This window comes from Leopardus geoffroyi, chromosome A2 (genome assembly GCF_018350155.1).
Source record: "Leopardus geoffroyi isolate Oge1 chromosome A2, O.geoffroyi_Oge1_pat1.0, whole genome shotgun sequence".
Lineage (NCBI taxonomy): Eukaryota > Metazoa > Chordata > Mammalia > Carnivora > Felidae > Leopardus > Leopardus geoffroyi.
The window spans coordinates 4,836,268-4,850,528 of record NC_059331.1 but is presented as its reverse complement, the minus strand read 5'-3'; the positions used below and the strand labels follow the sequence as shown (position 1 = coordinate 4,850,528).

At 48.2% G+C, this 14,261-nt stretch overlaps 1 protein-coding gene across 2 annotated transcripts; it reads left to right on the top strand.

Moving 5' to 3' along the window:
• Positions 1-1,467: 1,467 nt before the first annotated feature.
• CD70 (CD70 molecule) lies at positions 1,468-5,568 on the top strand. 2 transcript variants are annotated; one of them, XM_045491747.1, is made up of 3 exons: positions 1,468-2,853; positions 3,716-3,749; positions 4,614-5,568. In XM_045491747.1, the coding sequence occupies exons 1-3, from the start codon at positions 2,686-2,688 to the stop codon at positions 5,003-5,005; spliced, it is 594 nt and encodes a 197-aa protein (XP_045347703.1). In that variant the 5' UTR covers positions 1,468-2,685; the 3' UTR covers positions 5,006-5,568. The 2 variants fall into 2 exon arrangements, with proteins under 2 accessions (XP_045347703.1, XP_045347704.1); XM_045491748.1 differs by lacking the exon at positions 1,468-2,853 and adding an exon at positions 2,928-3,146.
• The last annotated feature ends 8,693 nt before the right edge of the window (positions 5,569-14,261 follow it).

The following is a 14,261-nucleotide window of genomic DNA, read 5'->3' as shown; positions in this document are numbered from 1 at the left end:
ACCTTAAAGGAAATCGATCGCCATCAATGTCTTACCAACCTTTCCTTGTGTTTTCTCTTGCTCCTTGATTTACGTGTGTGTATGCCTTTCAACTTGGAATTTTTAATGGAGGAATTTATTCACTTATACGTGAAACAGAGCATCATTCTCTTTTATTCCTTCTTAGTTGCTTTTTTAACATGCTTAACAAACCACTGCCCCGGGATGAATTTTTACGAATTTACCACATTCGGCATTTTCATGTTTCTTTTTTGCCTTTTTACGCTTAAATCTTTGATCCAGCTGGAACTTACTTCAGGTTACCCATCTTTTAAGCGTTTCTGTCAATCAGCGATGGTTGTAATTTGCACTTCATTGTTGAGAGAAGTTAATGCCCTTTCTCTGGGTTTTTGCGTCACTTGAATTCCTTTCTTTGCGAATCATTCGTTTGCGTCCTCAACTGTTCTTCTGAGGCGTGTTTCGAGGGAGAAAATAACCGAGTCGGAGTGGGCCTTTACTGAGCGCTTGCCATGTGCTTATACGACGCTACGGCCTTGCACACATCTTTCTTCTGAACCTCATCATGGTCCACTTATGGTCGGGGACGTTGGCCCTTAAAAGACGATGAGGGCACGAGTTTCCCAAACTTCAAAGCTAAAATGTGACATTCTGAAGACTGGAATCCAGGTGTGTTGGGGGACTGCAGACTCCTCGTACTTGACTACACCCTCCGCGGCATTTTTGCCGTGGCTAGATGGAGGCGGGGAAGGGACACTAGTGGGACCGCAGGAAACCATCAAAAGTCCGTTGTGGGGAACATGATGTAATGGGAACTGGAAGGTTCTGGAGATGGGGTTAGTGGGTAAAGCTAGACTTTAGAACCCAGCAGGGGTGTCATAGACTAAGAAAGAAGGTTGGAAAAAATTCTTAGGATCATGCCCCTATCCTCAGGAAAGCTTGAGTTGGGGGCCCCCATGGGGAGGCTGCCAGCTGAATCCCCAGACATAATCCTAGAGAAGGACATTGTTTTAGTAGTTGGGGTCCCCAGTCACCTGCATCCCGGGGATTCTGGACATGTTTGACTCCTTTCTCTCTCTCTCTCTCTCACCTGCCTCCCCGCACCCCCTGCCCCCATCAGCCGATGTGGTTGCCTCAAGCTCTGACTTCTGTCCTGTATCCATCGTCCAGACCGGGCCTCCATGACTCCTCACTCTGGGATGAAATTTTCCAATTCTGGGGTCTACAGGTAAAGCTTCTGAGAACACAGCCCCAGGCGCTTGTCAACTGCCGCTGCAGCAGCTTTCCTGCCCCGGGGGCCGGCGAGGGGTTACACTCACTGCTACTGACTGCTGTTGGCACAACCCTATGAGCCCAGGTGATCTCTCAACATCTTGCACTTGTGCCGCTATCATTGGATTCTTTCTTTTTAATGCTTTTATTTTGTCGTTGTTGTTGTTTGTTTTTGAGAGAGAGCGCGCAAGCAGGGGAAGGAGCAGAGGATTCGAAGTGGGCTCAGCGCTGACAGCAGCGAGCCCCAAGCGGAGCTCCCACTCCCCAACCGTGAGCTCACCACCTGAGCTGAAGTCGGATGCTCAACCGGCTGAGCCACCCAGGGGCCCCCACGGTTACTGGATTCTTGTGGCTGCCACAACAAAGTGCCACAAACGGGGCAGCTTAAAACGAAAGGTATTTATCCTGTCACAGTTTGAGAGGCCAGGCGTCCGCAGACCTCACTCCCTCTGAAGGCTTCAGGAAGAATCCTTCCTTGACTCTTCCCGGTGTCTGGTGTTTCGGGGCAATCCTTGGGGTTCCCTGGCTTGTAGATGAACCGGTCCCTCTGACGTCCACCTCCACCGTCACATGGCCATCATCCTTCTGTGTCCCTGTGCGTGCCCTCTCCTTTCTTTACAAGCTTGCCGTTCTTTGGATTTAGGGCCCGCTCTAATCCACTATGACCTCATCTAATCATAACCGCGAGGATCCTGTTCCCAAGTGAGGTCACATACCACCTGAGGTTCTAGGTGGACATGAATTTCGTGGGGGGGGGCACTATTCAGCCCACTGCAGACCAAGCAGAGGCCATCTCTGAGAGGACGAGAGGGCTGAAAGGTGATGTGGGGTGTTTAGCTGAGCAGGCCACCCAAGCTGTCCTAAATTCATCTGCGTCTACTCTCTTCCTGGTGGGTAGGTCAGTCACGTGGCCCCATCGCGTGCAGGGAGACTGGGAAAATGGAAAGAAGCCCCTGGATATGTGGGGAGCCTCCCTGACCTCTCTGGCTGCTGGCTGTACCCCTGGTTTCCCCCTACACGCGCGCACACGCGCACACACACACACATACACCCGCTCCCGCACAGCATCTGGTCCACAGGGGATGCTCAATGAAGGTTTGTTGAATGAATGAATGAATGAATGAATGACTGTGAGGAAGGTGAGGACAAGGGGCCACATCAGAAGACTGAGGGGCTCCGTGGGGCGGTCGGATTCCTGGCATACCCCTCTGCGAGCTGGGGGTGGGCAAACGCTGGAGGGGATTTCCCTGCTCGCCGAACAGCTCAAATCCCTCCCCTTTGCCGGACATCCCCAGAGTGGGGTGGGGCGGGTCTCTGGCAGGTTCGGGCAGGCCGAGGCCCCCGAGCCGTGAGAGCGCTGAGGTTTCCGTGCTCCCGGCTCCCTGGCTCGCCCCGCGCCCCGCCAGCACGGGCCCCATGCAGCGCTGTCTGAGAATCATGGTGCCGGAGGAGGGGAGCTCCGGCTGCCCGGTGCCCCGCCTGTCCTGGATGTCGGTGCTGCGCTCTGCCGCGATCCTGTCTCTTACCGGCATAATGGCATACTGCTTCCTGCGCGTCCAGCAAGGGCAGCTCGAGCCGCCTAAGGTGCGTAGAGAAGGGGGGAGGAGGAAGATGCAAACCTCCCACCTGCTCGGCGGAGCCTGGGGACCTCTGGGTGGGGCCGGCTCTGCGGGGGCGCAGAGGAGGGAGGCGAACCACCAGGAAGAGAATGGGACCGAGGCAGAGGGACCGTGCGTTTGGGCGCAGACGGGCGAACGACCAAGAATACATAAAATTAAAAAAAAAAAAATCCAAATGAGATGATAAAAATCGTCCCGGAAGGTCTGGGCGCGAAGAGATGGAGACCGAGCCGGCTGTTGGGGCACAGCTGCCTGGAGGTCCGGGCTGGGGTGGGGGGGGGGGGAGCGGGGGGGGGGCGTGGGGATGTCAGTCGCGCCCTGGAGGTAAGTCCCGGGTGGGGATCCCGGAGTGGGGAGGTCGCAGCTAGGAAAGGAGCATCCGATGCGGGCATGGAAAGTGACTCGTCTTCGGTGTTCCCCAGCGAGCTGACTCAGAGGCTGCTGGGGGCTTCACGAAGCCGGAGGGGGGTGGGTTTGGGGCCTGCAAGGACAGGGCGACCCGCGCCGCTCACCTGGGAGCCCCGACACCCACCACGGGGACCCCTTTTGGAGGCGACGCAGGCCGGGGCGGGGCGGGGGGAGGGGGGGCTCTGCAGCCGAGAGAGCAGGTGTAGGCTGTTAGTTCAAAGCTACTTCCTCTTTAAAAGATCTTTTTTAAAAAGTCACAACTCAGTCCAGCTGCTTGAGAAGCGGGTAGGAAGATGAGCAGAGAAAAGAGACGTCTTGATCTCGGTCGGGGACGGTGCGGGGTGGTGGGGGGCGGGTGCGGGGACTTAAAACCTCCGTGCTTCTGTGCTCACCACACGTGTTCTCTTCTGTTCTATCAGCGGGACATGGCTGAGCTGCAGCTAAATCACACAGGTAACCGCGAGTGCATGTGTAGAAGGGAGAAAGAGAGAGGGAGAGAGAAGGAGAAATTGAGATAGAGAGACGGAAAGAGAGAACAGAGAAAGGGAGAGAGAAAGGGGGGGGAGAGAGAGGGAGGGAGGGGGGAAGAGAGGGGAAGAGAGAAAGGGGGAGGGGAGAGGGAGAGAGGCAGGAGAGAGAGGGAGGGAGGGGGGAAAGAGGGAGAGAGAAGGAGAAATTGAGATGGAGAGAGAAAGAGAAATTGAGATAGAGAGACGGAAAGAGAGAACAGAGAAAGGGAGAGAGAAAGGGGGAGGGGAGAGGGAGGGAGGGGAAAGAGGGAGAGAGAAAGGGGGAGAGGGAGGGAGAGAGGCAGGAGAGAGAGGGAGGGAGGGGGGAAAGACGGAGAGAAAAGGAGAAATTGAGATAGAGAGACGGAAAGAGAGAACAGAGAAAGGGAGAGAGAAAGGGGAAAGGGGAGGAGGAAAGAGAGGGGGAGAGAGAAAGGAGGAGGGGAGAGGGAGGAAGGGGGGAAAGGGAGGGGGAGAGAGAAAGGGGGAGGGGAGAGGGAGGGAGGGGGAAAAGAGGTAGAAAGGGGGAGGGGGAGAGAGAGGGAGGGAGGGGGAAAGAGAGGGGAAGAGAGAAAGGGGGAGGGGAGAGGGAGGGAGGGGGAAAAGAGGTAGAGAGAAAGGGGGAGGGGGGAGAGGGGGGAGAGAGAGGGAGGGAGGGGGAAAGAGAGGGGGAGAGAGAAAGGGGGAGGGGGAGGGAGGAGGGGGAGAGGGGGGGTTAGGTGTCGACAGAGCAAGCTTAGACATTTGGTCTCCAAGCGCCGTTTCCCTAAACGTCTGTCCTCCCACGTCCCTGACGCTGTGCCGCCAGGACAGCGGCTGGACCACAGGCTGCGCTGGCAGGGAAGTCCGGCCTTGGGCCGCTCCTTCGTGGATGGACTGGAGCTGGACGACGGCGGGCAACTGCGTGTCCGGCGCGGCGGGGTCTACAGGCTGCACATCCAAGTGACGCTGGCCAACTGCTCCTCCTCCACGCGGGCCGCCAGGCCTCCCAGGGCCACGCTGACGGTGGGCATCTGCTCCCCGGCCGCCCACAGCATCAGCCTGCTGAGGCTCAGCTTCCACGGAGGCTGCGTGGCCGCCTCCCAGCGCCTGACGCCGTTGGCTCGCGGGGACACGCTCTGCACCAACCTCACGCTGCCTCTGCTGCCCTCCGCAAATGCTGATGAGACCTTTTTTGGGGTTCAGCTGGTGCACCCCTGACTGTTGCGCCCCCTGGCCCAGATTTGTCGGGAGAGTGTGTTTTCTCTCTCTCTCTCTCTTTTTTTTTTTTTTTTTTTTTCCTGTCTCTTGTAGAAGCTTTTTTCTTGATGTGTCTCTGTAATATAGTGATGTATAACATCTGATCGGTCTTCATCCTTGCTGCTAGCTTAAGCTTTTGGAATTTCCTGTGTGGCCAGCGGTCTGGGTGCCTTTTGTTGTGTTAATGAGGTGACTTTGGGGAAAGCCCTGAGGTCACCTGGAGAGGTGGGAGTTGGAACTGTCCCTTCCCACTGGCCTGACCTCCAGGGAGGGGAGAGAGGCTGCAGACAGCTCAGCCAGCAACGGCAAGTGATGATTTAACCAATGGCATCCGTGTCATGCTCAAAAATACAGAAGGATGGGGTTACAAGCTTCTGGACTGGTGAGCGAGTGAAAGTCCTGAGACGGTGCTCACCCGTGGAGAAAACACCGAGTGAGGTTGATGGAACATCACTCACCGCCACTTCTGGTTAGGCGCTGCCTGACTCATACTGGTTTTTGTTCAAATAAAGTCTCAAAATGTTGATATGCCTCAGTTTATCTTTTAACAGATCTCTATAGTACTTGTCACCTTTGAACATATTAGTAGAATCCACTTACTTATTTTGCTTGTTGGCTGTCTTCCCCCCACATCCCACTGGAATGAAGACGCCATGAGGCCAGGGACTGCATTCTGTGCCAGTCACAGCCAGAGCCCCACGCCGAGGGAGTGCTTGGCACATAATTTTGAACGGAGGAATGGATGCTGTCAACTAGAAAACCACCATCACAAGCCCACATAGCAATGTGCACACTTAGGACCCACATCATGATTTCTAATACCATTCCATGAAAAAGGAATTGGAAGGAGGAGGGGAGTGGCGGGGGGGGGGGGAGGGTGCCTGGGTGGCTCAGTGGATTAAGTATCTAACTCAATTTTGGCTTAGGTCTGGGTCTCATGGTAGTGAGGTAGAGCCCCTGGTCAAGCTTTGGGCTGGGCATAGAGCCTGCTTAGCATTCTCTCTCCCTCTGCCCCTCCCCTGCTTGCAATTTCTCTCTCTCTCTCTCTCTCTCTCTCTCTCGCGCGCGCGCGCGCGCGCGCGCGCGCTCTCTCAAAAAAAAAAAAAAAAAGGAATCAGGGCTTCTTAGAGAAATGGCTGATTATAGGAATAGGACAAAAAAAATATGTATGATGAGAATGGTGCATTGGGTAAGTGGCAGAAATAAGGATGAGAAAGAAAGAGAAAGAGAGAGACCTGGGTGGCCAGACCAGTTAGGAGTTGGTTAAGCGTCCAGCTTAAAAAATTTATTTAAAAAATTAATTTAAAAAATTAATTTAAAAAATTATATAAAAAAGAAAGAAAAGCCATATTGATCTGTGTATGTCGAAGGAGTACAGAAGCCAACTGACAAAGCCCCCAGTGTCTAAAATTAGAACAATTTGAGCAATAAAATAAATAGAATAGTATCAGATTATAATTCAAAGTATAAAATAAATATCCAGGAGTCTATTGATATAAATAGGTGATTGAATAGATTTGTAAGTGGGGAAGGGCCAAAACCTTTGTGCAGAATTTCAAATAATTTATGTTGTTTACCTTTAAAATAAAACTGCCAGGGGCACCTGGGTGGTTCAGTCGGTTGAGCGTTGGACTCGATTTCAGCTCAAGTCATGATGCCAGGGTCATGGGAGCGAGCCCCACATCCGGGTCCTAGCTGAACACAGAGCCTGCTTGGGATTCTCTCTCTCTCTCTCTCTCTCTCTTTCTCCCTCTGCCCCTCTTCCCTGCTCTCACGTGCTTGTTCTCTCATTCTCTCTCTCTCTGTCTCTCTCTCTCTCAAAAATAAAAAAAAAAAAAAATAGGGGTGCCTGGGTGGCTCAGTCGGTTAAACATCTGCCTTCAGCTCAGGTCGTGATCTCATGGTTTGTGGGTTCCAGCCCTACAGTGGGCTCTGTGCTGTCAGCACAGAGCCTGGAGCCTGCTTCAGATTCTGTATCTCCCTCTCTCTCTCTCTCCCCCTCCCCTGCTCATGCTCTCTCTTTGGTTCTCAAAAATAAATAAATATTAAAAATTTTTTTAAATAAATAAATTATAAATAAATAATAAATAAATAAGTCAGTTATTTTACCAGCAAAAATGGGTTTATTCAGGAATAACAGAAAACTACAATCCAGAACAAGCACGCTAATGGCAAAACCACAGGCAAGTCTGCCAAACCAAGGAGAGGACTGCTCTTTAACAAGGTAAAGCAGGAAATTGGGAAGACTGTCATAAACAAAAAGTCTACTAGAGTTACCTGGAAGGTTTTTTTTTTTTTTAAGTTTATTTATTTATTCTGAGAGAGAGGGGATGTGAGCATGGGAGGGGCAGAGAGAGGGAGAGAGAATCCCAAGCGGGCTCCACTGACAGAGCAGAGCCTCATGCCAAGCTGCATCCCACCAATCGCAAGACCATGACCTACGCAGAAATCAAGAATCCCAGGCTTGGGGCGCCTGGGTGGCGCAGTCGGTTAAGCGTCCGACTTCAGCCAGGTCACGATCTTGCGGTCCATGAGTTCGAGCCCCGCGTCGGGCTCTGGGCTGATGGCTCAGAGCCTGGAGCCTGTTTCTGATTCTGTGTCTCCCTCTCTCTCTGCCCCTCCCCTGTTCATGCTCTGTCTCTCTCTGTCCCAAAAATAAATAAATGTTGAAAAAAAAATTAAAAAAAAAAAAAAAAAAAAAAGAATCCCAGGCTTAACAGACTGAACCACTGGAGCGCCCCAACCTGGGAGTTTGAAGGAAGTTGCTTCTCATTGGCTGAGCTAGTTTGTCTCTTACTGGCTGTGTTGTTGCCAGGGGAGGAGGAAAGTTTTCTTCTTCCTGCTGGGGTAATAAAGTTGTACCCATGCACAAGGTGCCTCTCTTCCTGTTGGATTTGCAATTAGTGAGGAGTGGTAGGGCATGAGAGCCCTTGTGCCACACATTCCCAACTCCGTTTTAGTGAGGTTCCCTTTATCAATTTTCACAATGTAACTACTCCATCCTAAAGGAGGGGACCACAACTCCCCCTCCACGGGTGTGGGCTGCACATAATGACTTCCTTCCAAAGAAGACAATATGGAAAGTGCAGGGATGAGCAGTAGCTTTAAAGTGGAAAAATCTGACCACCACCTCAGCCAGGTGACCAAGGCCAACATCAGGAGTGATAAGCCATGGGGACAGCACAGGCTCCCAGTATGAGTACCATAGGATGAAAAGAACATTTCACCTCAAGGGTCTTCCTCCCCAAATCCATCACCCCAGTCTAACCGTGAGAAAAACATCAGATAAATTCCAAGAGGGAGGCATCCTATAAAATGCCTGACCAGTCCTCTTCAGAATGTTAAAAGTCATCAAAGACAAAGAAAGTCTGGGAAACTGTTGCAGCCCAGAGGAATCTTAGGAGATGTGATGACCAAGTGTACTTGGGAATTGTGGATGGGATCCTGGGCAGAAAAAAGATATATGAGAGGAAAAGCAAAGAAATCTGAATCAACTGTGGGATTTAGTTAAAATAATATATCAGTATTGGTTCATGAGTTGTATAGCAAGGTACTACACTAATGTAAGATGTTAAAAATAGAAAAATGGTGTGCATGGAAGTATATAAAAAAAAAACCTATATTCTCTTTTCAGTTGTCTTGTAAACCAAAAACTGTTCTTAAAAATAAAGCAATAAAAATTGCTTCAGTGGAAGGATGCTGTAGCCAAGGAAGGGATTCTAAGTGTCAAAAGTTCAAGCAGTGGACTTGTAAACTCCTAGCTTCCAAGGTGATCTCACCAGGGCATACAAGATGATGTCAATTAGATGTAAATGTTTAAATTTAGTACACCCATGCTCACAGCAGCCCTACTCAATGTATCCTACAAATGGAAGGGTTAACAATGACTCATTAAACAAGAGAAATATCATTGAAATTAAGAGCTAGCTCTTTGAAAAGTAAACAAAATACTTGCAGCTAGATTCACCAGGAAAAAGAGAGAGAGAGAGAGAGAAGACTAAAATAAATAACATCAGAAATGTAAGAGGAGCCATTACAACAGGTTCCACAGAAATACAAAGGATCATAAAAGGGCTCAAAAACAACTTACCCCATGCTGATGGATTGGAAAAATTAATATTATTAAAATTTCCACATTACCCAAAGCCATTTATAGACTCAGTGCACTCCCTATCAAAATTACAATGGTATTTTTCAAAGAAATATAAAAAATAATTCTAAAATTTGTATGGAACCACAAAAGACCCCACATAACCAAAGAAATCTCAAGAAAAGAAAAAGAACAGGGGCGCCTGGGTGGCGCAGTCGGTTAAGCGTCCGACTTCAGCCAGGTCACGATCTCGCGGTCCGTGAGTTCGAGCCCCGCGTCAGGCTCTGGGCTGATGGCTCAGAGCCTGGAGCCTGTTTCGGATTCTGTGTCTCCCTCTCTCTCTGCCCCTCCCCCGTTCACGCTCTGTCTCTCTCTGTCCCAAAAATAAATAAACGTTGGAAAAAAAAAAAAAGAAAAAGAACAATGCTGCAGGCATCATACTTCCTGATTTCAAACTATATTACAAAGCTATAGCCAACAAAACAGTAAGGTATTGGCATGAAAACAGACACATCAATCAATGGAACAGAATAGTGTCCAGAAAAACATCCATGCGTATGGATTAACATGAATTAATCCATGATGAATGAGTCAAAAATATGCAATGCAGAAAAGACAATTGGTTTTGAGAAAACTGGACAGCCATGTGCAAAAGAATAAAACTGGACCTCTGTCTTATACCATACACAAAATCAACTCCAAATGGGTTAAAGACTGTTAAAGACCTGAAACCATAAAACTCCTAAAATAAAACATAGGGAATAAACTACTTGACACTGGTCTTAGCAGGAATTTTTGGATTTGCAGCTTTTAAAATTTTTCCGAAAGTAAAACATGCCCAGTGGAAAAAAATCCCAACAGGGCAGAAGAATATAAAGTAAAATAAAACAACAACAACAATAAAAGCCTGATATTTTCCCTCCCTTGAACTACCTTTTAAAAGGACCACTGTTGGCCATTTGGCAATATATCCTTCCAGATTGCTTGCTAGTATATCTGAGTTTCAAGAGGACAGCACAGCTGAGTATGGGAAGGATAGCCATTCTGACAGGTGTGAGGGGTATCTCTGGTGGTTTTGATTTTGATTTCCCTGATGATGAGTGATGTTGAGCATCTTTTACATACCTACTGACTACCTGTATGTTTTCTTTGGCAAAATGTCTAGTCAGGTTTTCTGCCCATATTTTAATTGGATTACTTCTTGTTTTCACTGTTGAGTTGTATGAGTTCTTTATATATTTTGAATATTAATCCTTTCAGATATATAGTTTACAAGTATTTTTCTCCCATTTGCTAGGTTGCCATTTCATTTTTGTTGATGGTTTCCTTTTCTGTGCAGAAGCTTTTTACCTTGAGATAGTCCCATTGGCTTCCTTTTGCTTTTGTTGCCTTTGCCTTTGGTGGCAACTGTTCAAGGTTTTAATCTATTTTGAGTTGATTTTTGTGTATGGTTGCAGGTTACGGGCCCAGTTTCATTCTTTTGGCCCAGCAAGACCCATCTCAGACGCTGACTTTCAGAACCATAAGATTGCAAACTTATGTTGTTTTATGCCACAAGGTTGGTGATTATTCATTACAGCAACCCTAGAAAACCATACATGTCCTCTCCTTTGCCATAATGGTTGGGATTCCACTTTCTCACTAGCTCCTGCTCCCCTCCCCCCTTGGCTCCCTTCTCTGATCTGACTCCCTTGTCTCAAAATTCTGCTGACTCCATGGGGAGCCTGGGTGGTTCATTCTGTTGGGCATCCAACTCTTGGTTTCAGCTCACCTCATGATCTTGAAGTTCATGAGATCAAGTTCTCTGTCAGTCTCTGGGCTGGCAGCACAGAGCCTGCTTGGGATTCTCTCCTCTCTTTCTACCACTACCCTGCTCATGCTCTCTCTCAAAATAAATAAATGAACATTTAAAGTTACAACATTCATCTCTTGCACTTTCCACCTCTTAAAAAAAAAAAAAAATTCTGCTGGTTCTATCATGCAGAGTACCTGAATTCTGCCCTTATTGATATCCAGGGAACTTTATATTGCTCAACAATCACCAAAGACTATATAACAGGACTCGTCAAGAGGTTTTCATAAACAAAGACATTGTCATCCACTTTCGGAAAGGAATTGTATCACTCTAACTTGAAAGCTCATGTCAGGACATGAGCCCCATGATGGCAGATATAGAAAGGGCTCTTAATGTATTGTGAACTAGAAAATGAGGCTAGAAGCAAGTTAGGCAGATCTTTGAATACCAGGCTAAGAACTAAGGATTTATTGCCTCAGCAAGAGGGAATAATTGAAGAGGCACCTGACTGAACTTGCAGTTTTAAGAGATCATTCCAGGAACCTTCTACACAATCTTCCCCACCCCAAGACTAGATCACATTCTCTCCTTCTGCACCCCTGGTACTTTCCTTCACCGTGCTGTCCACAAATAACAGCTATCCATGGGGAGATTGGCTGACTCTCCATCAGGACCAGGGTAGCCTTGTTTACTTCAGGCATTAGAGTATCTGTGGTTTGGCAGGCAAATAAGGATAATAATGATAGGGAAAAAAAGGTAAATATTGGTGGGGCGCCTGGGTGGCTCAGTCGGTTAAGCGTCCGACTTCGGCTCAGGTCATGATCTCACGGTCCGTGAGTTCGAGCCCCGCGTCGGACTCTGGGCTGATGGCTCAGAGCCTGGAGCCTGCTTCCGATTCTGTGTCTCCCTCTCTCTCTGCCCCTCCCCCATTCATGCTCTGTCTCTCTCTGTCTCAAAAATAAATAAAAACGTTAAAAAAAATTTAAAAAAAAAAGGATAAGTATTGGTGAAAGAAAAGAAAAAAGGAAGACTCAACATCATTAGTTGTGAGGGAAGTATGAATCGTGACCACAATGAGAGAGCACTACACACCCCCAGGATGGCTGTAATCAAAAAGGCAGACAATAAAAAATGCTGGCAAGGATGGAGGGCAATTGGAACCAGGATGTTTAACTTCAGGTGTCCACATGACCCACACACCTGGTTAGGCATGAGGTCAGGGTATGTCTGTGAGGGTGTTTCTGGAAGAGCTTAACATTTGAATTTGTAAACTCAGAAGAAAGCACTACCCTCCCTGATGAGGGTGGGCCTCATCCAACCCACCAAGGGCCTGAATAGACCGAAAGCAGAGAAGGGGAGCTAGGACATTGAGCTGGGACACTGGTCTTCTCCTGCCCTTGGACTGTGATGTCCATCAGCTCCCCTGGTTCTCAAGCCTTTGACTTGGACTCGAATTACACCAACTCACCAAGCTCTCTTCGGCCTCAAGCATGTGCACAGGTGGCAGATCGGGGGACATACACTTGTGAGCCAATTCCTCATACTCTACCTCTTTACAGATGTGTATCTCCTGTTGGCTGTTTCTCTGGAGAACCCTGACCTTGACTAACAAAGGAACCCTCATACATCGCTGGTGGGATTCTAAAACGGGTTAGCGTCCGGGGGAAAACTGCCCAGCCGTTCCTCAAAAAGTAACATAGAGCTGCCACATGACCTAGCAGTTTCACTCCTAGGTATGTACCCAACAGAAATAAAAACATACATCCTCACAAAGCTTGTACACAGATGTTCACTACAACATTATTCAAAATAGCCCCAAGTTGAAACAACCCAAACGTCCATCAACAGACGAATGGATAAACAAATGTGGTATTGATATGATGGAATATTATTTGGCAGTTAAGGAATGAAACACTGATACATGTTACACCATGAATGAACCTTAGAAAGACCACACAAAGTGAGAGAAGTCAGACGCAAAATGATTCTACTTTGTGATTCCATTTTATGGGATTCTGTTTCTATGAAATATCCATGATAGAAAAACATGTAGAGACAGAAAATAGATTAGTGGTTGCATTAGTAACCATTCTTCAGAGAAACAGAATCAATGGGATGCACAAAAATGGAGAGATTTATTATGAGGAATTAGCTTACGTAATCGTGGCGTTGCACAAGTCTTAAGAGCTGCAGTGGGCAAGCTGGAGACCACGGAGTATCAATGGTATAAAATAGTCCAAAGTCCCACAGGCTCACACCCATCCAAAGAACCAGGCTTCCTGTTTGAGTATGAAGGCATGAACAAAAACATCCAGGCTCAAAGGCAGTCATGCAGGAGGAATTTCTTTTTCCTCCATCTTTCTGTTCTACTCAGGTTTTAACTGATTGGCTGAGGCCCATCCACATTAGGAAGTCATGACTCCAGCATTCTCTGTGGTGGTGGTGGTGATGGTGGTTGTCAACATTTTGTTTCTAAGTAAAATCTCTACACCCAACGTGGGCCTTGAACTCCCAATCCCGAGATCCAGTCATGTGTTCCCCCAGCCGAGCCAGCCAGGAGTCCCGGATTTCAACATTCTCTGTGTGCCCCTTCGGACGGAGGATGACAAAAGCCAGAGAGTCTGTCAATCTGAGAAGGAAAACCTGTATCTTTTTCAAATTCCCCAAATACTGACTCAAAGACCATGCCAGTTTGGGCGTCTAACCTGAATTTCCCCCAGACCTCATCAGCCCTAGGACCTAAATGAAACTATTTGAACAAAGATAGCTCAGATTTCCCCCTTGGGGCAACCACATCCTTCAGTATGATGCAAGACACCAGAGTCCCACATTCTGCATTTCTTTGCATCTGGGGGTTTGGCATGTGTTCGGGGACCGAAATGCACCTGTGACACTATCAGTTTCTTGGTGAGCACATCAAGGTCCAGAGGCATTAAGACCTTTAACTAAAGCCCCTGAGGCTTAAATCTATCAGACAGTGAGATCTCCCCCACAACACTGGGTTCTAGGAGAAGGTGGCAGGCTTGTTCAGCCTTAGCAAAAACTGATCCGTTAATTTCTTTTTTCACTCTCCACCTGTTCCCCATTGGGATCACACAAGACCCCAGAGAAGGCAAAAATCCATGCTGGCAGATCTGGGGCAGACACTTCTTTTCTCCTACCCCAAGATCACATTCCAGTTGTATGGTTCTTTTCTCCCTTAAAATCACCTCTATACTGGAAGGACTCTTCATTATTGTTATGCAAATAGGCCTAGATAGATGGTGCTCCGTGACTCTGGAGACAAGCCCAGACATGCCTGGGCTTTCTTTAGCTTGAACTGCCATCTGGAC

Bases quoted from the DNA above. Each gene is read 5' to 3' on its own strand.
- CD70 (XM_045491747.1), top strand. From the start codon at position 2,686: ATGCAGCGCTGTCTGAGAATCATGGTGCCGGAGGAGGGGAGCTCCGGC. The intron at 2,854-3,715 runs GTGCGTAGAGAA...CTGTTCTATCAG, and splicing joins GGCAGCTCGAGCCGCCTAAG to CGGGACATGGCTGAGCTGCA. The intron at 3,750-4,613 runs GTAACCGCGAGT...CTGTGCCGCCAG, and splicing joins GCTGCAGCTAAATCACACAG to GACAGCGGCTGGACCACAGG.